General features: G+C 28.0%; 2 protein-coding genes across 20 annotated transcripts in view; one reads left to right on the top strand and one right to left on the bottom strand.

Moving 5' to 3' along the window:
• The first annotated feature begins 5,237 nt into the window (after positions 1-5,237).
• On the top strand, positions 5,238-5,844 carry LOC126849170 (putative uncharacterized protein DDB_G0283051). Its single transcript, XM_050590782.1, has 2 exons — positions 5,238-5,371; positions 5,547-5,844. Exons 1-2 carry the CDS (start codon positions 5,238-5,240, stop codon positions 5,842-5,844), a joined length of 432 nt encoding a protein of 143 aa, XP_050446739.1.
• Positions 5,845-11,409: 5,565 nt separating this feature from the next.
• Positions 11,410-25,294, bottom strand: part of LOC126848932 (calcium/calmodulin-dependent protein kinase type II alpha chain) — an 80,348-nt gene continuing 66,463 nt past the window's right edge. For 10 of the 19 annotated variants that reach the window (XM_050590307.1, XM_050590310.1, XM_050590313.1 and 7 more), the window contains 5 exons: positions 20,655-20,717; positions 17,877-17,952; positions 15,877-15,971; positions 14,718-14,835; positions 11,410-14,329 (listed from right to left, as the gene is read on the bottom strand). In XM_050590307.1, coding sequence (XP_050446264.1) covers positions 14,197-14,329; positions 14,718-14,835; positions 15,877-15,971; positions 17,877-17,952; positions 20,655-20,717 — 485 coding nt within the window. In that variant the 3' untranslated portion in view covers positions 11,410-14,196. The remainder of the gene's footprint in view (positions 14,330-14,717; positions 14,836-15,876; positions 15,972-17,876; positions 17,953-20,654; positions 20,718-25,294) is intronic. The other 9 variants (XM_050590308.1, XM_050590317.1, XM_050590321.1 and 6 more) reach the window with 3 other exon arrangements.

Genomic DNA, 25,294 nt, shown 5'->3' with positions numbered 1-25,294 from the left:
AGCGCAGCGCTTGATCGATATACGCGCAATCTATATTTATTATGTTTATGAAGGAATTGATGGGGCATTTGCTTTTCACTAAACATCAAGTATCATTCCACGATTGGCATAAAAAATAAAAGAATGAGGGATTTGTACTCTAAACTAAAAATTAAAATTAATATAAAGAACTCTAATACTTATATACCGGCAATTTATTATTTTATAGGATATCTCATAATTATTATACATATAATACTTTAATAGCGTGTTTTGAAAATAAAATAGATTCAAAAATTTTAATACGGAAATATTGAGGTCACAATAGTTTTTGATTTATAAGAAACTAAAATTTTGGCCAACAATATTATATGAAATTCATGCGGCCCCTAATTACACTTATATGCGTATCAATATACAATTGATTTTATTTTGTCATTCCTTATGTATGTTTAGTGTACTATGTATACTATAGCGGTCAAATAATATTAACAAATATTAACAAATGTAAACAAACATAATATTAACAAATTGATTATTGTAATAAGCTATACTTATTATACGCAAAATATTTACTTTTAGATAATACTATTCAAATAATATTGATATTGAATAGGATTTTATTTTATATTTAAATAAAATTCTTAAATCTAATAATGTTTTTTTGAGAAAGCTTCTTGCTTTAATCGTAGAAGTATTTCTTTTTTTTTTATAGAAATCAATTTATTATTATAATTTTTGAGCCAGGTTTTTCATGTCGAGTAAGAGAAAATTAATAGAAAGTAAAATTAATAGTTTTAATAAATCAAGAAAGTAATAGTTCTAATAAATAAAAAAAGAAGATTAAATTGCCTATACTTTCTATTTAATTTAATTTTTTAATTTTTTAAAAATTGTATTGTTTTTTATTAACATTGCAGAATTTCATTGCACATTTTTCAAGAGAACAAAAAAACTAGAAAACAGTAATAATAATAATTAATATCTATAAATATTTTTTGTACCCAAATTTTTGATTCTTTTTTATCTACAGAATATACTATTTAAGTATTGTATGGTGATTGTGTAATATCTTCTGAGACATCTATAATAACCAAAATAAAAATCGATTAGTATAATAACCAGATGACGTTTCTACAAGATGAAATATATTTAACATGACCGTCGCAAATATCTCAAAAGATATGTCACGTTAAAGGTCAAGATATGTGTCTGTGTGTTTTTATTGATGTTCAACAATAATGTAATAAGTAAAAAAATTGGATATTACTAGTATTACTACTATTGTATTATACTGTATATCGATATTATTATATCAATCAGATTTATAGTATGTGTATGGATGTTCTTGATATAATTTTATTAAAAAATTATGTTTTTTTTTTTTACAAAACACATTAAAACTACACTATAAATCTGAATGATTAGATAATATTGATGTAATAATAATACCACATTGACAGTACATAATACTGATAAAAAATTATGCCGGTATTATGAAAAGTTTTATTATATATCGATATTTAACCGATTAAATCGATATAATTAAATCTAAGTTTAATCGATATAATTAAATATAATTAAAAGTTTTTAGCATTTCGGTTTTATAAAGATGAAGGTATATATACGATATTCTATACAGATACCGGCATATAATTGTTAACGAAATTATTTTAATATACATATATTCAGTCTCTGCTTTAGTCTTGCAATGCGTGTATTATCTTTTAATAATCAAAATATATAAATCAAAAATATTTCAAATTAAATAATTACAAATATTCGCAAGAGAGAGATGCTCGAGCTCTTTGATTTTAAAATATTTTTATGAGATATAACGGAATACTAACAAATATCAAATAATTAAAAAACTTGAGATATAATAATGCTATTTTTCATAAGTGCGAGATGCTAAGAAAAAAAAATATTTTTTTCCTGTAAAATAAAGCTTGTTAAAAATACAATTTGTTCTCGTGTAGATGATTCTTATTCTATATATTAAAGCTATACACATCAAAAGGATTAGCTCATCAATTAAATCAATTCATCGTCATTATTCTGTCATTACTTTTTGGGGAGCAAACCAATCTATCTATCTTCAAAATACCAATCATGCATTGATGTACACGTGCGTGCATGCATTATCATAAATAAATTGGGCGTAACATAAAACTTTTAAAATATATAATGATGAGAAATTAAAAATTTGAAGTAAAGTGGATTTGTAAAATAAATGGCTTTGTCAGATACATGAGAGATATAATTATAATGCCTATAAAATGCGAGTCATTATCTTATACTTTCGTTATCGTTATATATCTCTCGAGTACTTATGTATGATAATTCTTACGAAGAGAGAGAGAATTATGTCTAGATTCGATTTATGAAGAAGACGAATTTAATCTCTCAAATATTATCGAATTTTACACACATTTTTTCGAATATTTAACAAATATTATCTATATATATATATATAGTAATATATATATTTATATAGTAATATATAGTAATATATATTATTCAGTAGGGACAATTTCTAATTAAAATAGGATATTATATAATTGTATTGAATATATATGTATATATATATAAAACTTAAAAGCCATAAAATGTTCGTAAAAACAAAACACAATAATGATGATGGCAATATAACAAAATTCTTTGTCTGCTTCGCACTATTCACTACAGATTTCGGGACTTGATTTCATTTTTTGTACAAAGATATGTTTGCCTACAAAAGTTGGTGAAAACAGTAGGGACAATTTCTAATTAAAATAGGATGTTATATAATTGTATTGAATATATCTTAATTAATAGGCTTTAATGCTCGTAATACATTTACTTACAAACGTGAATTAATGGGAAATAGTAGCGATGTATATGTCTATCTTTTTTTTTTTACTTGTTTCGAAAGTGTATCGCTTCTATAGATGTGTGATAAGTAAATCTACAGTATGTAATGCGAGAAACTTGTTTAATCGTTAGTCATAGATCTGCCATTCGCGGATAAAGTATAAATACAATAATCTCATCACGCTTATACAAGTCAGACAAAAAAGCACAACAAGTCGATACATAGTCGAACACATTAAAGCTCGCAATGTCTCGTCACATTTTCTCATTACATGACATGTGTTAAGCCGGATATAGACAAAGCGAACAATCACGATAATAAATATCAGCAGATATCAAGGAAGAAACATTATTTAATCAACAATTTTATAAGGAATTATTTTACATAAAAATATTTTTATAAAGAATTATTTAAAGGAAATAAAAAATATTAATTAATAAACTTTCACTCGTTCGTTGGTACTGGTCATTTATAATTTTTTGTGCTCGTTCGCTTAGTTTGGACCTAGTGTTTTACATGCAATCGCACACGTTTAGGACACGATCGGCAGTGAGGGATCGTCGTACTCGAGAGAAACGCAGAGAAACAGATTACAGTACGCGGATATGCGAGCCAAAATAAAAAACTAACTGCTGCGGAATGTAAAAAATTTGAGAATTATACACATACAAATATAATAATAATTTATATTATGTAGCATGCCAATGGTATAACCAATGATTTCGTAGACCCTGCCACGTTGATCTTACGATTTACCTTCACGATCAAATAAAGAAAAAAAGAAAAAAGAAAGAAAGAAATAACAAATATAGAAAGATGCATATTAAAAAAGCAGGATCGTTTTCGTAAGAGCCTTTTAAATTACGCTATTGTAATGTGTGTGTTCTATGATACAATCAGAAAAAAATACGGCATTGGCTAGACTCAAAAACCAATAAGCGCTATTGTTGACATAAAAAAATAGAATGAAATTATTGTGTGTGTGTGTGTGTGTGTGTGAGAGAGAAAGAGAGATGTAATATATCTTGCAAAGAAATTTCCTTAAATAAATTTTCTGATAGATAAATCTAAAATTTTTTAGTCCGCGTACAATCTTACACTTAACATTGAGAGATAATACAATAATTTAGGCTATTATATATTATACGATTTTCCTTTAAGTTTTTGTAAATCTAAACCACACAATATACAAGCGAAAAACAATTTTTAGCGAAAAATCCGGCGCGGCCATCACAAAGTACATCCTTTTTCTGTGAAGAAATTCCTTTAGTAAAAACTGATTATGAAATACAATAATAATAATAATAACACTAATATAATAATAATAATAATAATAATAATAATAATAATAATAATAATAATAACAATAACAATAATAATAATAATAATAATAATATAATAATGCGCCACGTGTTTGCGAGTGTTTCTCCGAACATTCAATCTATGTGGAAAGATATTTACAAATGAGGATATATATATAGAGAGAGTTTCGTAATTCGCGCTTACCAATTATGTAGCATTCTTTTTTGACGAGAAATAAACCGAAAAGTCCTGATTTTTTTCTGCGACGCTTAACAAAAGAGGAATTATTAAATAAAATCCAACAGCAATTATAATACATGCACACAGGACTGTCCTTTAACAGGTATATGTGGTGAATCGCGCGTTTGATTAGTGTGTAATCATGCACGAATGATATCTGTTTGCTAACGTTACAGTTGCTCATGCGATGGAACTTTATATGTAAAATTATATAAATATATGTAAAATTATATAATTGTAGATTTTGCTTCGCACATTGAAAGCACCGAACGATTGAGAATTAATCACTTCGCACAAAAAAGACCTATATGTAACAGTAATTGCTGCAACGTGAACAATCGCAACGTAATCAATCGGGACTATGAGCAATCTCAATGTTAGCAAGCGGGATGCTCTTTCATTATATTATTAGGTCTGTAATTCACAGACATGCGTCCTTCCAACGAGCGGGACTGATTAAATGAATTTTATTTGATAATTCCTTCTGTGTCAAGTATTGCAAAAAAAGTAATTCAGGACTTTTTGACTGATTTTTTATCAAAAATATAACGTATATATAATTGATAGAAGTGAATTAACTCCACGTGACACATCGATTTTGTTAACATCCGCTTAACTCCTATTTATAAAGAATTATGATAAAAACTGTCACATAGATGTAACGATCTTTATTATATATTTTATACACGTATACACACACATACAAACACACATATACATACACATGTACATATACATATATGTATGCATGTATGTATATAAATATATGTATGTGTTTATATACGTATGTATGTATATGTATATATGTGTGTGTGTTTAATACTTTGAATGCATTCTAACAAGTGTATCAATTGATGACGCTATGAAAAAAGAAGATGCTGTCATATCTCATACGGCCGAAGATTACGATCAATTGAACTTGATAAACAAGAGTATAGACTGTATTTCCCTTCTTTTTTCCTTTCGTAACAAAAGTGGCAATATAATAAAAAAGTAGTAATAATAGCAACAACAGTATAATCATAACAGTAATAGCAGTAGGTGTGATAATGATAATGATGGTGATAGTGCTAATAGTAATAGCAGCAGTAATAATAATAATAGTACTATTAGTAATTTAATAGTAGTATTAATAATATTGGTATTATTATTATTATTATTATCATTATAGTAGTACTAGCAGAAGCAGTAGTAATAGTAACAGTAGTAGTAGCAGCAATAATAGTAATAGTAGCAGCAGTAGTAATAGTAATAGTAGAAGTAGAAGTGTTAAGAATAATGATATTAGTAATAGTAATAATAATAGCAGGGATAGTAGAAATAGCAGTAGTAATAGTGATAGTAATAGTAGCAATAGTAGAAATAGTAGTGCTAGTAGTAATAGTAGTAGTAGGTATTTTAGTACTTTTAATAATAGTATCAATAGAGATGTGGCGATGCTAATGATGGTGGTAATAATAGTAGTGTAATAATGACAGCGATAATGTAGTAGTGATCGTAGTGATGGTGATAATAGTAATAGCGATAATAGTCTATATACGATAATAATATAGTACTATTATGTAGTACTATTTGTATTATTATGGTGGTGGTGGTAGTAATATAATATTTTGTTAATTTTAATGATATTCGTGTAACAATAATTCTAATAAATCAATAAATTTCTTTTATACAATAATCAGATGTGTATGTGTATATGTGTATGTCTATACAATATAAACACATGTATATTTATACATATACATATACATACGTATTATGTGTGTGCGCGAATATATATATAGTATGTATATGTTACGTGTGTGTGTATATATACAGGGTATCATAATTCGCACTCATGAATTACTTTAATTGATCAAATTCCTAAATTTCTATAAAAAAAAAAAATAATTTTTAAATTCATTTGATTTAATTAATCCTTAATAATTATTTAAATAAAAAAAATTGAATTATTGCAAAAATATAGACGATTTAATATGGAAGGCAATCGCGCTTACTTACAATCCCGATTGCCAACAGTTTCGTTTGCCTACATTGTTTTGCCAACAATCCTGATTGTCTACAAGCATTACTGCACACATGTAATAATTGAAAATATATATAAACATACGTTTGTGCATATGATGTTATTACGCATATGCACATTATGCGCACATATATATGATTTTATTGCTTACATGATAGAAATATAGAAGAGAAAGAGGAAATAAGATGACAATTTTAAAGTCGATTTTTGTCGATTTTTCTTAACTTCTATGGTAAAAATAGTGATCTATTTTTTCAAATTCACTAAAATTTGCTAATCATTTGTAAAAATTGAAAAGTTGATAAATAATCTAAAATTTTTTTAAAATTTAGATTTTTTAGAAACAAATTTTGTTGTTTTATCCGTATATACGGATAAGGTAACTCTTAGTAGTGGATCAGATGACAAAAAGCCAAATTAAGTTACATAGATCTTTTTATGAATAAAATTTATTGTAATAAATTTTTTTATATTATTTTGATATTATTTGTGTGAACGAAATACATAACAGAAAAATAAAAATAAAATAAAAATATAATTTACACAACTTAAAAAAATTATTAAAACATTAAAATAAAAATTATTATTTATAAATATATAATTTAAAAGACAATAAAATGGAAAGAAAATAATTATTAATTCATTAGAGAGAGAAATATTTATAACTAAATATAATAAACTCAAATATCACACGGAATCAAACATTACATTGAAAGATACTTGTGTTAGCTTTATTTTATGATATATAGCACGAGCCCAACGATTACATTATATGTATTAATATAATACATTATATGTATTTACTTAAAATATCTAAGATACATATCTAATATCTAAGACATATATTTTCTTATATATTTGATAATATAATCCAACTACTTTATTTTAATAAATGAAAAAATCAATAAATTATTGTAAATGATAGGATTTATTTACAATTAGATGATCAATATTACGCATTAACTAATCATGTATCAGTCACATTAACAATGCAAATTAACGAAACATAATCTATTAATCTGTACGAATTCGTTATCTTGCTTACACATAATATTCGTCATCTTATCTCTCATAGTTACCATATTTATTTATCCTTCTCACACACATAAAAATGTTATAATGTGAAACGTATTATTAATACATTATTCTATACGTTTTCAGCTATATTATACTGTAATGTCATAAAAACAGTGAAATATTTATTATAATTATGTAATTATAAACAAACACCTAAACATTATAAATACATTTTTTTATAAAACACCAAAACACATTTTTTTATAAGATTTTATAAGATTATTTAATTTCGTTGACAGATTGAAATCAAACTATAAGAGATTATTTATTATCGAATTATTATCGAAAGCCTTTAATGAGTTGGGCATCGGCTTGTTATCTATTATCATCTTAGAAAAATTAGCAATTTGTCATCTTACTCCCCTTTTCTCCACATATTACATACACATGACATTATTGTGCACATACTTATATATTGTACACACGATTGTATGCACGATATATTGCACATGTAAAATAATAAAATCGTATTAATACTTTGTGCACATGGCATTATCGTGCACATATACATTGCACATGTGATTTATTTGTTGTTCACATGCGTCTTGCGCACATAACAAAAATTATTGGATTGTGTGTTTGAACATTTCTTTATAAATATAAAGATAAAAATCGAAAAAATTCTATAATTGTACAATTTCATATAGATTTCCACCAAAAGTGGTCCACATCATTTGATACTTTCAGTGTGACGAGGTCTACATTTAATTATATGAATCGACGAAGATTTAAAATTTTTAACGCGAAGCGAAGTCCATCTTATATTACACCGTACATTCAATATCGAGGTTTATTTTTGTATGATTTTATGTGGATTTGGAACTTTTCACGCGAAAAAAAATCCACCCCATATCTGATGCTTTCTACGAAGTTTATAATTTTATAATTTCATAGACTTATAATATTTCGCTCGGTGATTTCACACAGTATGAGGTCTATAATTGTATAATGATATGAGTTCACTATAATATTTTTCACTCGAAGCGAGATCAATCTTACATCGTTTGGTGCTTTTAAAATGAAATAAAATCTATAATTATATGATTTGCACTCTTGTTTTCATATCGACAAAATTCTTTCCAAGTAAATAATAAGCGCCAATTAAGATCTTTTAAAGATACTTAGAATTATGATTTTAACAAGACATATATGAAGATTAAGATTATTTGTTAACGGCTGCGGCAATCGAATTTATCCCAGAATTAATCTTATTAAGTCATGTATGAAATGTGAATATGCGCAATAATGTTTTATATGCAAGGTGTTAGTACGATGTTTTTATTTTATGTACGCAAGACGGCTATGTGTGTGTACGATAATAGATGTGCTCCGGTTGACGCTATTTTTGTTTCGAAGTTCAAGATTTTTCGCCCAGATTAGTCCGTCAAACGCTTGACAGATTAAATAAGACAAAGAATCTTGTGCTTTGAAACGAAAATAGCGTTAAACGGAATGTATTCAATATTATGTATGCAAATATATGTGCAATAATATTATGTCTGCAATAATGTCATGTAAGTAATGTACGCAATAATGTGTTCTGTGCACAAATGTAAGCTTTTATTTTAAATTATGAAATATGCGTGTCTGTGTGCGCATTTAATAAAATGCTTGCAGGAAATCAGAATTAATGGAAGTTGTCAGCAAAATAATATGTAAGGCAGAAGGATTCGAGCTGCTCGCATTCAGAATTAGAGGTAAACGGGTATTTTAATCTTATTTCCTTGATATATGTATTACAAATAATAACGAATTTTTTTGTTATAAATAAATCGGAAAAACTAATAATAAATGAATTAATTTTCGTAATTATTTCTTCGCTTAAAAATAAATTAAATATCTTGTTTCTTGAATATTTGAAGGTTTAATAATTCTATATTTAAATGTAATAATCAAAATTATTCAAATTGCTATTTAAAAAATTAAATATTTTGCGTGTCACAATTATAACTTGTTAATATTAACTGATCGCCATTATGTCCACACACACGTAGTATCTACACATAAGAAACGACAAAATAAAACAATAAGCTCTATAAAATCAATATCACCTAACAAAAAACAGTAACATTATATGACTGATCGATATACATATAAATGTAATAACGGGCCTGTGCGCGCGAATTCTACGCGATATATTATTTGCAAACTTTCATCGCTTATAAATAAAAAACAATCGTAACCTTGATATTTTTGTATTAGGATATTTGATTCTATTTCATTTCCAAAATATGCTATTAAAATATTACGGAGATTATGAGACATTCTGTATATATAATGTATTTGTATAAGATAGTTATGTAATATGTTTATGTGTGTGTGTGTGTATGTATGTGTGTGTGTGTGTGTGTACATATCAGACAGCACCGAATCATCTAAAAGATGATTAAAAGACAACATATTTTTTATAAAGATGTCTTTTAATGAGAGCATATAATCGACGAAAAGATGACTAATAGACGGTATATATCCCAGAAGTCATTTCATAGCCTGATGATTAATATAGACATCTTTTAGTCGTTTTAATTATGTGTATTGTGGGTTTATAATCCAATTATAATAAACGCCGTTATATTAATGTTATATAAGTATAACACAAAATTGAATATTACTAATAATATTGCACAAGTATTATCGATAAGCTATAATTTCTCATTCGTAAATATAACATTTTTTGTATGTATATATTGCAGTTACATCTTATGTATGAACAAAAATATTTTGGCCATAATTATATATATACGAGAGCTATTCGGAAATCAACCTCCGGTAGGCTTATAGCAAAATAAAACAAAAAAACAGGAAAAACATTTTATTATACCTATACACACACACAAAACTTTTACTTTCACATATATTTTCACTATACGATTACTCCTAAACGACCTTTAATAAAGGCATTTAAAAATAAAGTTACCAATTTGCTATTTTTGGTCTTTGACGTTAAAAATGAGCATCGAGCATTAATATGAAAGAGAATTTGAAGAGATTCTCTGGCCAATATAAAGACAATTTTTCCTCGAAAATGTCGAGATTATCATTTTATGCAAGCTTCAAATTTTTGCCATCGTATGTTTTTTATAATTAAGCTTTAAATTAAAATTATATTATAATAAATTTTATCTGAATTATCTGAAGAATATAATGGCGTTAATCTTTTAACTCCACAAAATGTAGTTTGCGAAAAGCATTTTTTTTCAATCGTCTATAATTCAAAAATTATTGATGCCTCATTTGCTAAACAATAATAAAAACGATCCTCAAACTACAAACGAACATTTTGAAAGGTATCTGCTGGAATAGCTCTACACTCTTGTACAATTAACGCAAATTCAACATAACATAAACAAAAAGTTCATGCTGTTATTTTCTTTCTGTTGTCTACAGGAATGTAAAGCTATTCTAGATACCTTACAAAATGTTCGTTTAGAGTTTGAGAATCCTCTTTTTGTGAACATCCTGTATATATATATATATATATATATATATATATATATATATATACATGTATGTATATATGTATGTATGTACGTATGTATTATGTATGTGCGTGTGTGTATGTGTGCATAATAACAAGATGGCAAAAATGTTTATCCCGATTGCTTGCAAGAGAGATTTCTCATTTCCATTTATTCGTCAAAATTACATTATTATTATGCATATATGTTATAATAGTGATAGAGAATATACGAATATTGTAGAAAGATTTGTTATATTTAATGAAGAAAATCACAGAAAACGTTTGAATTTTTGCGATTATCTGAGGTAAAGATCTATTTAACTTCTAATTTCGCAGTGAATAAACCCACTCGTTGCATCTCGATGTGATGTTTATATCATTTCTCTCTTTATGTTCATATGTATATAATATAACAGAAGAGAGAGAAGAAGAGAAGATAGAGAGCAAGAACCTCATCAATGCGTTTTATGGTTTCGAGTTCTTTTCTTTATCCCTTTTTTTATTGCTGATTTTAAGAGAAGATTTTATCATTTGATAATTCATCATTAATCGGTATCAGATGACAATTAAATTATCAGATTTAATTTAAAAAAACAGGGTAAAAAGAATCGGTTATATTTGTATAGTGTATGTGTATATGTATTTTTGTGTATCCGTCCATCATATAAGTTGGCGGCATCTATTCTTTAAAATAGTTAAATATGTGAATAGATCAATCATTAAATTTTATCAATTTGACAATAAAGTAAAAATGTTAAACTCACGATCGCACTCTCTAGGCAATTGCGCGTTATGTATTTTTGCAAATGGTATTCGCATCGATATGTGTGTGTGTGTATGTGTATGTGTGTGCGTATGTGTATATATATATATAATATGTGTGTGTGTGTGCGCGCGTGTTCGTGTGCGCGCGTGTGTGTGTGTGTGTGGCTATAGGAGTGTGCATGCGCGCGCGCGTGGCGGAAGAATTCCCGCAGCGAGATGTAATCTATTGTATATCGCAACCGCGCCTCAATAAGCCAGTTATAAATTTCCTATTTATGGTTATACAATAATATTTGCTATTCAAAAACATTACGAAAGATTTGATATCAAATCGTAGTTGCTTACGATGATGGTCCTATATGTAATATCACGAATGTTGCTAGTCGTGATAAAAACGTAGAATTAATCGTAGAAGCTCATAACTTACACTACATAGATTAAATACGAAGCTCGAAGGACTTTCTTGCGCATTATTAGATAAAATTTCCCATAAGAGATATTTAGTTTATCCACGTGGCCGATACTTTTTCTCGCTACTATATCTCTTCTTTTTTTTTTCTTTCTAAATTACATGTCGCAACTTCAACATTCTATTACAAAATGCTTTTGTATTCGAAATATTTGCTTGAAGAGATCAAGAGTATAGAAAACATCGAAAGTATACGCCACGCAAACATAACTCGAAAAATTTAACTTTGTTAAGTTTTATTGTTAATGATAAGAATTAGATAACTCCCAACGATTAATCGATGTTTTCTATCTCGCTGCAGGAGCGATGATATTTTTTTCTTGTATGCAAGCATATGCATGTGCACAGATGTAGCTCGTTGCTCTCGCTACGAAAGACAAGAGCGAAAATCGAAAAAAGAAATCGCCTGGAAGAATCTTTTGCTGCGTTTATGTCAACACGGCGCGATGACGTAACAATTCCTTTACTCCTGGTCGCTTATGAGCTTTTCAACCGCGATTCCGCTGCCTTTGCACACCACGGTGCACCTGTTCCCTTTCTCATTTTGTCTTCTGTGCCGTCACTTTGATGCCTTCTCACACTCCTTCCCATCGTTTTCTCATTCTGTCATGACTGTCGCTGAGGTCATCAATGCCTAGAAGTGATCCAAGTTAAGCCTATCTTTATTAAATCTCCTCTTGCTATGCCCTTCGCTTACAATCTGTTTCAACAGCTTTCCTATTACAGCAAGAAATATTATATAATATCTCATTTTCTATTGAATAGCCTTGCCGAAAATATTTGCATTATGAGCGAAATACTTAAAAGTGCTCGATGATTATCTCGTCTTATCTAATTTTGTTTATTAAAATAGTTTCTCAATTGTATCACGTTTTCTTCTGCGTCGATGTAGAATGATTTTTAGTTATCTACAATATGGTTTTGGTATTCAATATTAGGATTAATTTCCAATCTTGCCGATTAGTCGTGAAACTTGGATGTTCCAATAAGTAAGTGTAATTTCGACTTGACTTTCATGACGCTCCGTCAGCTTCGTAATCGGTCTTCGATGTACGACGTCATCGCCCATCACAAATCGATGTATGTTATCGATGCAAGTGCTTGATTGTGTGTTCGCGATCTTATTATCTTCATAGTAATCTCGCGTCACGCTTTATCCGACATCATACTCTATTATAATCTATTTGCTTTCTCAATATTTATCATCGATACATGCGCAATAACCGTCGAATTTTGCTCGATCTCAACAGAACAATTTTGTCTTTGAGAATCAAAGGAAAATTCGTCGTCACAAAAAAAAACAGACATTAAGACGCCGCTGCATAAACGATCGAATATACGCGAGCACATATAATGAAACTTTCCTCTTTTCTTCCTTTCTCTCTCTCTCTCTCTCTCTCTCTCTCTCTCTCTCTCTCTCCCTTTGCCGCGAATCCTGTCAGCCGACAGCCGAAAAGCATGTCTATTTACCTCATGATCTCATTAGACTTAGACAATCAATCGATCGACTCCGCTCTTTCTTACGTTTTCAATGATCTCGCTTTTGCGTGTAGTTTTTCTCAAGGCTTTGAGGCACACGTAGCGCAATGCACGCATAAATGTAGATAAGTAGATAATAAGTGCGCTGAGCAGGTACTGGAGCGTGTAATACATGCCGATAATTACGACATATATTACGGCTTCGGTTTTTGTCGCGCTTAGTACTACTTTTAAGTATGTGTGTTATGTATGTGTGTTCCTATATGCATATTATTCTCTTTCTCAAATCGTTACATATCGTTGCTTGTTATATATGTAACTTTCCTTCAATATACACATCTCTCATTGTGTATATGCATGCCCATGTGTATCTATATGCGTGCGCGCGCGCGTATATGTGTATGTGTGCGTGTGCGTGTGTATATATGTATGAGAACGCTCGAATATGTCGTGTGCTCCGTATTCCTAACGTTCATTAATTCGCTTTCTATGGTGACAAAAAGCGTCCACCGAGAGCGGCAGCAGGAATAGTCCTCTTAACCGATTTATTTGTGGTTGAAGGAGAACGGCGATGGACCCGTCACTGCGCTCCGATGAAAATGCACATTCTGCCACTTGCTGTCTCTCTTGTGCCATACACGGCTCTCCTCGCTCTGCTGAGTATGTGCTACGCCTTGTCTGCGGGCGAAAGTAACGAAAAAATATGCAAATTAGTATTGCTACAACATTTAAACTGGACAATAAAAAATATTGAATAGTTAGGATATCTGCAAGATATTGGATGGAGAAGAAAAAAAGATTTTGATATTATTCCTAATATAGTATAGAGAAAAAGTTAATTATAAAATAATCGAAATTTTGTATAGCAATTGAAATTAATACTAAACAATAATTTTTTTGTGGAACAGTAAATGAAAGATTTAAAGAAGAAGAAAAAAAAAGGGATTAACATAATAAGGGACTATATAATATACATATTGACATCTTATTGTTTATATTTTTAAATTTAACTCGAATGAACCACACAAATTATATAACTGTGTCCGCTTTTACGATTTTTACTCACTTGTCCATGTACTGCGTCAGCCTGACATATGCAATGCAAGCGGCATCTTCGCCCAGTAGATGGACGTGAGGATTCAAGATTGTTGTATTGACAGCTTTACAGTTCTTCCCCAGGACTGCTTAAAATATGAAAAACCAAATTAATATTACTCGAATATAACCTTCACAATAAACAACGTAAGCTCTTTATAACAATGCCGAAATATCGAGAGAAAGCAAAGAGAAAAAAAACGGAGAAAAAGAAAAGAAAAAGAGGACATCTCGTTTTCTCTCTCTTTCTCTCTCTCTATCTTTCTCTCTCAAAATGATATTGAAAGAGAATGTGTTAGTTATTGATAAAATGAGAAATATATGTGTATATATATATATATATATATATATATATATATATATATATATATGTGTGTGTGTGTGTGTGTGTATGTATATATGTATGTTTATATACATCCCACTGATTATTCTTTATTAGATTATAATACTGCTATTATACTGTTTAGAAAATAAGTATAGTGGCATATTAAAAATAGATCGTGCAAAGCGGTTGTGTGTGTTGTATGTTTAGAACAACTTTCGTAATGAGCATAAAGAAAATTTTGCATGATAATAAAAAATGGCAAAAATATAATATACATTGCAATCATGTCAAAATATATTTTATAAATAATTTTCGACTTGCTACATTATACATATATTTTTGTCAGATAATAACGTAATGAGCTTATAATCTCCATTTGTTAAACATATATTTGCTAAAGTCATAGCAATAGCGTGTATATAGAATGCACGCAAAGTATAATATATCCTCGTCGATGAGTTATAAATCAACAAAAGTAACAAAAAAAAATAACAAAAAGTAACAAAAATAAATAAATAATCAATGTATTGTATTCATTTAATTTTTCGAATCGACGAGCTTAACTATATCGATGAAATAAGATTTCTTGTGACGAACAACGAAAGTTGTTTTCCTGAAGCATGCAAGTGTAGATATAGTATACACGATACCTTATACCTTATCGATCGAACAATGGCTCATTAAACGAAAAACATAAATTTTAGCTAACATTATTTTTACGTGCTATAAATACATCACTACTAAATACGTACTGAGCGGCAAACGCGCGCGACAATTAACGGTGGTGAAAACAAGTTATAATTACCATTATCAAAATAAAATTTGTGGAAATCCATTCCCTCGACTAAATTACCTAAAGCCTCCGGTTCGAATGCGGTCAGGTGTGGATCACAGATTTTCCTGAAGTCACCAAAAGGAGATCTTACGTTTAAATCTAATATATAATACAAAAGTCGGAAAAGCAAAGATGTAAGAAATAAATGTTTTAAGAAATATATTGGCTATATTATCGGGGGCACTCGCAATCTCGCAATCCAGCTAGGTAATGTTACAAGTTTTTGGCATATTTCTTATTTTTATATGCGCATTATATGTAGGCTCTTGATATTTTTCTCTGTATTATTTTTATTTTAAGATATACGTTTATTATTACGTTTTTTTCAAGAGACACGGTATATCGATTTCCGTCCAATTAAATATAACTGTCTTTGCAACACATTTTATCACATATATGGATCTTATATGCGTGTATTGGCAGTCTATTATATTAGACAATATAATAGACATATATGCTAAAAAGTTTAAACATCTAATTTGAGACTTTAACGTTTAATTAGCGTGTAATTATACAATAGATTAAAATTTTATTTAACGCTGGAGGGAAAGCTAATAACCGGGATAAGTGCCAGAATTAATCATTGTATTGTTTTTTAATATTTTATCAACATCATGTAATGTTAAAAAACAATAATTATGTCAATAATGAATAATCTATGAAATATGATTTATCGATGTTTCGTTTATATTATATGTATATATGGTTTAAATATAAAAATATAATTTTAATATTTTACGATGCCACGAAAAATCAACAAAGAATTTAACTGGATTCTATATCGATAAGAAAAGAAAGAAAATATTCGATATTATTGTATTATATAAATTTATATATATATATATAATTAATATTATAATACATTAACATTATTTTATAATATAATGACTATTTTTTTGCATTTTGACGTGAAATTTACAATAATTTACATATTTTACATATTTATATGAAAAAAATCCTTGTAAACATCATGTAGATAATACGTAAAAAATTCACAATTCTGAGATTGTAGGTATCTTTCTGTCGTTTACTAATGTAAAGGAAATAAGTAAAAATAACTCGCAATTTTATCTCTTTCCTTTGAGACAAATATATATATATATATATATATATATATATATATATATAAAATATATAAAATATGCGCAGTTACATGTAGCATTAACAGCAAAAATTTGAAAACATGGAATAAATTTATGATAGAAAAAATTTGATACGTTTTCAAGTGAAAACGTACATCAATATTTTACATATTTATTCAACCAGCGTTTTTTCACTTTTAAAAGTGCAACTGCGATGATTTTTGCACAATCATATTACATGATATGAATATGAATATGAATGTGAATATGAATACCGCAATAAAATGCTTTTCATTTTTAAATCAATTAAATATACGAACTTTGCAAAGTAAATCTTGTATGACTTTTTCTTTCATGTTGCAATTCCAATCAGGCAAAGAAGATTATTCAATCGTAATTAATGCTATGTATTTCAAAATGTTTAAACATTTTCGTCAAATTTGCATTTCTTCAATAATTTTTTTAGTTAACATCCAAATCGAAAATCATCTATTTTATGTATATTGTCAATTGTGCAAGTCTAGTTTAGATAATAATATTAATAAGTATTGATAAAATGTGAACTGATAATAATAGCAGATTGAATAAATAAAATATAAGACAAACATTAAACTACTCCCCTCCGATATACTTTTGTGGAAAATTTTATTGAACATTCTTTTAGCCAAAATTTTGTATAGAATATTATAAATTTATCATATTTTTTAAATTCTGGATATATGAATATTTTTTTTAGCTAAACTGAGAGATAAGTTATTTTTCATTAATATAAAAAATGAATATTATATATATTACTAAAAAATTCGACGCTTTTCTACATTATTTTTCAGTGTGACAAAATGATATTTTTATTTTTTTTTTTTCATTGATAAATATCCCATTACTTACGTGTACGCTTCGAAATCCCCGGTGTTGATGCTCTCAATCAACTGCTCAGTCATCTTGATGATTTCCTGACGGCGCGCTGGAATCGTTAACAGATCAATGAATTAATCAATTCGCGTCGAGACGCCCAGTTTGGCTATTGAGCTTATATCGACACATTTTACAGCACAAACACATTTGCATGCACTTTAGTTTTTTTTTTTTTTTTTTTGTCAATTCTAAATTCTACACCATTGTAGCCCCCGGTTGTGCAGAGGAGCGATGAGCCAGACTCGCGCGAATAATTAGTTTCCAATATCGGATGCAACCGCGAGCCGATCCCTTATTCTTAAAGAAATCCCCATAGAATCTAATCTACAGAACAAAGTTTTGAACACTTCAGTCGCCAATTAAAGCAATGGAAATTTCGCAAGAATTGAGCATTCAATCAGAATTTCGATTCATGACAATTGGCACTTCTATGTGTGCTTGAATCTAATAATATATTATGTAAAATATTATATATAAAATTTTATAAAATATATATAGTTCTATTATATAACTATATATATATACAGTTCTATTATATAAATATAAATAATTATAAACTCGGCCATTATTGTGTGGTCCAAAACGAAAGAGTTTATTAAGGAGAAAACTTCAAAAATTACTTGTATTAAGTAATCGATGTTAAGTGTTTAAACATTAACGACTAAAGTAAAATTCTTATTTGCATCTTTAATGTATGCAGAATCAAGATACATAAAGTTTGATCACACATATCTCTTTTCATTTTGCTGACATCAGTATTTAATTAATCATATTTTTGGCTACGCAATCATGTTTAATTCAACGATCGCTTTACGTCGACCGCGTGATAAGATCCGAGAATATAATTCGAATTGCCAAATTGGCGACTGAATACTCGCATTTCTCCTTGGTCATTCTTTTTATCCGCTTACATTGTCTCATTTCACTCGACATTTGACAGCGCACTCGCTCATACATTCATCATCGACGCATGTCTTATGCGGCAAACCTGATATTTCGATCACATTTGTGTTTTCTTCATCAAGATGTTTGCGCGAACATCGCATAAACTCGAGATGTAAGTCTGAATTGTATTTATGAATGAATGATTGGTCGTTGAATTATTGTTATGTCAAAAGTAACTATTTTAATAATCATTAAGTAGCACATTTCTTCATCACTTTTTATTTGTTATATAATAGTTTACGTTTTATGAAGAAAAAATTATAATATTTAGACATTTAAATAAGAAACAATTTAACTTTATCATTCTCAACTGAGGGCAATTCTTTTCTATATACAGATCACGTTATCATCTCGTAATAGATTGATATTTATGACTACACTGTTTAATTCAACGGCCATGGCGCGGTTTGTCGATATTACTTACGTCATAAGCCAGCAATTGTGCACACGGAAAATTGTGATCATTCCCTTTGGACCAATGTTTCGCGAGAAGATTTCGAGAGCATCTGGATCGCGAGATTATGCATTTCATAATTTCGCATCTTTAATTATCGATTTGTATTCGGCGTGTATATAATCTATTTGGTCGATCAATATATATCGAAATATATCTTTTTTGGAGAAATTTGAAGATCGAGAGTTCGCATCGGAACAAAAGAAAAAAAGATATCGGCATACCCTTCGATATAATTATTTTTAAAACTAGTGCTAAACATGTAAACTTGTTTAAACAATTTTATAATTAAAAACGATTATTAAATTATCAAGAGCATGATTTCTAGGGAAACTAGGCGCAAAATAGCAACAATAAATTTATGAATAATTCCATAATCATAATGTCACTTTGGCAATGAATCACTATTATGATAACACTACCACTATCACAACCGCTAGCTTTTCTACGCTATTGTATCTGTCCTTCCTCTATCTTAACTAATTAAACTTCGCACCTGGGGTATTCTATTATAGAACTAACGAGCCCGGTCCTCCGATTGATCTGTCTCTGAGATATGTTTATGATTGTATTAAGCGTGACATTCTCCGCAATTATGTACATTACATTATACAATAATAATTAGAATTAAAGTGTTATGTGATGAGAGTATCGCAAATTTTGTTTATTTTATACCAATAAATGCTTCGACCTCGAAGCGTAGTTAGCGGATTAAAATTTACCAAACAGAAATATTTTAAGTATTCGAGAAATTTTTTCCAGATATTACTGTTTTTTATATATTTGCAACGTAATAATATATGCAACTTAAGTAGTTAATCGGAATTATGAGAAAGTTTTTTTTATAATCCAATACCGATAAATAATCATACCAAACTTTCGCAAGAACGATTGTATCGTGTCTCGTATATTTAATCATCACTAAACTTGACACTGTCGTAATGATCATTGCAATAATTATAACTATGGATTATATTATGTGCGAATTATATACTGCGAATTGCGTGTAATAAAAAAGAACGCTTTTGGGAAGAGGAAAACACGTTGCGACAAAAAGAAGTTGCTATTAAATAGCTAGAAGAAGCATATAAAAATTAATAAAATATCAAGCTTCTGTACATTTTTTTTCTCAATTATATTACAAAAGGTATAAAAATATAATACAGAAAAAGAGCCTGAAAGTAATTAATCTAATTTAATTTCAGTTCTCTCACTCTCGCAATGTGCCTCCTTTCACGAATTTCGTAAGTAAATAAAAAACTGGTGAGCCAAAGACAACATTTTCTCGACTTTTAATTTCTTCATTCTTTCTCATCAGTTTGCTGCTCTTATGATGTAATTTCGCACTTTACCTGAGCACTGGGAGTTCGTCGAGAGCTGGCTGCAAGTCTTGATAGGACACACGATTCTTATGTCTACAAGCAATATATATCCCTTTCATATTAAAAAATGAATCAAGACAAAAATAATTTTCAAGGCAATATTCAAGCTGCTGTACAAACACAAAGAAGATTAAGCTTTATTCATATTGGATTGCTTCGATATTTAAAAATGAATCTATGAAGCGACAACGCAGATAGAAAATTTTTTCAAGGTAATGTAATATAATTATTATGTGTATTACTCATATGAAGATAATAAACAATATGAATAATACATATAACAATGCGGTAATCATGTAATATTCATGGAAATAGTCTAGCTTGTAACGACCTTTGTTTTAATTTAATAAAAATGTGAACGTTATTAGCTTAATCCTCGCGTGCGGCATTTAAGAGGATTAACCGTCTCCCCAAAGAGTCTTTATCCGTTTTCTCATCTTCCTTCTAATTCGTTATTTCTATCGATTGACCAAGCTCGCAATATTGCGTTGTGTTTCCTTTGAATTTTATCATAGTCGATGTAGCAGCATTTTTTTCATAATATATACATATATACATACATACATATACATACATATATATATATATATATATAATATTTATTATATACATAATATATACATAAATTAAAAAAAAATATATATATATATATATATATATATATATAGTATATATAGTATATAGTATATAAACAAAAGCAAATACGCTCTCTATATTTTGTAATATTTTTAAATTATTTATATTAGATGACATAAAGCATATAAATTCGAATAGATCCTCCTGTCCCCTCCATTATGATTTTTCATGTTGCCATGCATTGTAACATATTCAATTTAGATACACGCGTGTGAATGTAAATTATGCGAGAGATAATTATTTGCCAGTCGAAATAGATTAATGATTGATATTATGTTTTGATTGTGTATTATGTACGCTAATCGAATGGCATGAGTCTTAATTATATTATTCAGTTTGCGGATTAAATTTGGTATTCGTAAATCATTTCCTAAATGTTGGAGCAGCATATAAATTAATTTCAAATTTGTTGTTATGTTGTTCATTGATATCGCGCGTTCGGGATCGCCATGGATCCCGATTAAGAACTATTTTGTACAACTATTTTGAAAAGCTCATAATCAATAAGCAAATACATGAGAATGCTAATGCATTTCATAACATTTGATAGAGAATGCATATATGTTTATGAGATAAAATTTATTTAAGATACCGCAAATTAAAAACAAAAAAACTAACTAAACTTTCACATAATTTGTGTCAAACGCAAAAAATATTTTTTAACAATTAACTTTTAACAATTTACTATATATATATTAACATAACTTGATTATATAAACCTGGAAAATTTTTATATTCATTTGTAAATAATTATATAAGTTTGTAAGTGTTAATGTCAAGTAATTTCAACTTTTATCGAATAAATTTCTTTTGTTAATCACAATTATTATTATATAAAATAAAAACAGTGCACCACTTTTGTAAAACTTAAAGCATCAGCAACTAAAATATTAATGCTAAAAGAGACAAAAATAATACATTATCAAGATCGTTTAGTTATTTAATCATTTAATTGTTTAATTATTTAATCACGTAATTATTAAAAAAAAATTTTTTATTATTTTTTTTTATGCAAAGGACATTATTAAAAAAAAGGAATTTCTTTTAAAAGGCAAAACTATATAAATAAAATTTTAATTAGTTTAATAATTTTCTAAAGAGATCACATTAGAGAGCTATTGTTATAAAAAAAAAGTTCAATAACTTTATTATCTTTTCTATATATATTTATTCCACGATGAAGAGATATTTAATCGACATGATTTTTCATGATAATTTATTTCATTTTTTATGTCATTTTGTAAATGACATATATGAAATTCCATCAAGATGTAATCTGACGATATATGTATTCTAAAATTTTGATGTAGCCATTATTATAAACAATCTGTGTAATATATAAATTTGCTTTGGTGTCGGCCATAAAAATTATTGGATGTGGTAGACAAACTGTAGTAGATGTAGTAGATGTCATGACTGTGCGTGAGTTTCTTAGTTACTATATATATATATTTGTTTACGATGCGCAGGGATAGAGTTGAATGTAAACATGATATAATAAATGGAATCAACGTAATCATAAAAGTTCGATCTATGTAATGAATGGCGATGCAAAATATACCTATATGATAATTGATGCTTCCGCATCAAGACTGAAACACGCTTGCGGAATTGTCAAAAAATTATTAATTATTTCAAATCCCAAATTTTCCCGGATGTTGAGATTTCTGCAGATGTTTATTTTTCTTAATCATTCATTTTTTTTTCTATCAACATGAATTGTCATTGTTCTTATGAAATTTCGTATGTAACAAAATAAAGAAATCAAACATAGAAAAATATATGTGGAAACAATTTTTTGAACTAATTGAAGAATAATTTTGTCACACAAAAAGATTTCATTAGAGCAACAATATTTTATTCATTCAGAAACCAGAATACTTATTATTATCATCACTTTTCTATTTATTCAAACACACTATTTTCCCAAATTCTGTAACTCTATGATTTTTTGGAGTAATATTTTTTTTTCTGATATAATATATATATATATATATATATATATATATATATATATATATATATATACAGTAAGGAGCATAATTGAACCATAAATTACGTGTGTGTATTATAACAATTGTTTATTGCTATATACAACAGAATAGACAGATATCAGAAATAAACAATAGCATAAATAAAATAATATGTTGCAAATGTTTACAGTATTCTTAAACAGTCTTTCTAAATATTTTTAATACTTGTTTAGTTAGCTATAATGATAAAAACTGAAAGATTTTTGTACTCTGAATAAAAATCTAATAAATTAAATAATTCTGGAGATTCACGCATTTTATTTAAAGCATAAACTCTCAAAAGATCAAATTATTATCGACTTTATTTGGTTTAAATCTTATGTTGTTTCTGTGATTTTCTGTGATGTCATTTCTTAGGATTTTTTGTATTATCTTTTCTTAAGGGACGGCCTTCGCGACAGCATGTACATATATTCATAATAGTTTTTCTAATTATCAGATTGTTGATAGTGATGACGCTCACATACAAACACTTATATTTACATTACATATACAAAATAAATCGAGAAAACTATACCTCGATTTTATTTCTAATCACTTTACTCAATTGTGCTAATCTTGAAGAAGTCTCTAAGTGACCAACAATTCTATTATGAATTAACAATTCATTAAACATATATTATGTTTGGTAAAAGGTCACACTTCACCAATTTTATCGCTACGTAGATATGTAGGGAAGGTTATTCTGAGTAATTCCATACAAAAATCAAGTGAGGGATGGTATAAAAATTACTGAGAGCAATCTCCCCTACAACATATCTAACAATAAATGGCGATAAAATCGGTAAAGCGTGACCTTTTATGTATATTTATCTATAGCATATTTTGATCAATAAATTTTTAAACATGTAATGACAAACATACGACAGTATTAATATTTTATCTACAAATTTTTTGAAAACAGTATTAATACATGTCGTGACATAATAAATTCCAAAAATATTTTAACAAAACTTAATCCATTTGCTCTTGAACTTTGATAATCAAAAAAATTGATAATGAGAAATTATATGATTTATGATTTCGGTTTTTAAATTCCATGAATTTTTGATTGAAGTTTAAATCTGATCTAATCACTATAGTATACAAAGATTGTTAAATACTTAAAAAATCTTTTTTGTACACTTTTAGCAATGTGTTTAAAATCTCAGTCATGTTGAAAAAATAATATCTTCTTCAACAAGAAGTGTTTTTTCAACGATACATCCACTTTTAAAAAAAGCATATAAAATCGATAATTCAAATATTAAACGTGTCAAATATTAAACTGTATAATTTTAATTTAACTGATTTTGGAAAAACGGGGGACTAGAGTTAATATGTGAGTAATTACACACACACATATTAACGATAAGAATAGGGCAATGGACGTAAGTCACAAAATCTGATCAACAGTTGCAATTCTAAATCCTAGCACTGTTTTATAAAATTTAATAATTTTTATAAAATATTTGATTACTGGTTCAATTATATATGCTCCTTACTGTATATATATGTGTATGTACAAACTGGTTGTAACATAAATATACCACTTCAAGCTTTAATAAGTTTTAAGCATATAAATAAATCTTCTTAAAACTTTGAAGTGTGTATGTATCGTACTTATGGGATTACATGGGATTTTCTGTGATATCTATAAAATTCAAAGTAATAGTTTTCAAATGGCGGATTCTTTATTACATTTGGCATTTTAATGTCACATTTAATGGTAATTGGATGAAAAGGACAGAGACTTTTGATTAAATAATATCACAAAGAGATCGTTAGATCTGTTCTGTCTGTTATATCAAACGTAATATATTAAATATATTATGTTAAAATTTGATAGTTTAATGTCATATGTGATATCAGTAAAACTCCAAAAACCCCCAAAGAGAGGCAGCTTTTGTATTAGTAATCTTGTAATAAAAGAATCTTGGATCCGTCATTTTTTAATTTTTT

Source organism: Cataglyphis hispanica, chromosome 4, assembly GCF_021464435.1.
Source record: "Cataglyphis hispanica isolate Lineage 1 chromosome 4, ULB_Chis1_1.0, whole genome shotgun sequence".
Classification (NCBI taxonomy): domain Eukaryota; kingdom Metazoa; phylum Arthropoda; class Insecta; order Hymenoptera; family Formicidae; genus Cataglyphis; species Cataglyphis hispanica.
Note: the sequence above shows the minus strand (reverse complement) of the source record. Positions and strands in the feature narration are given on the sequence as shown.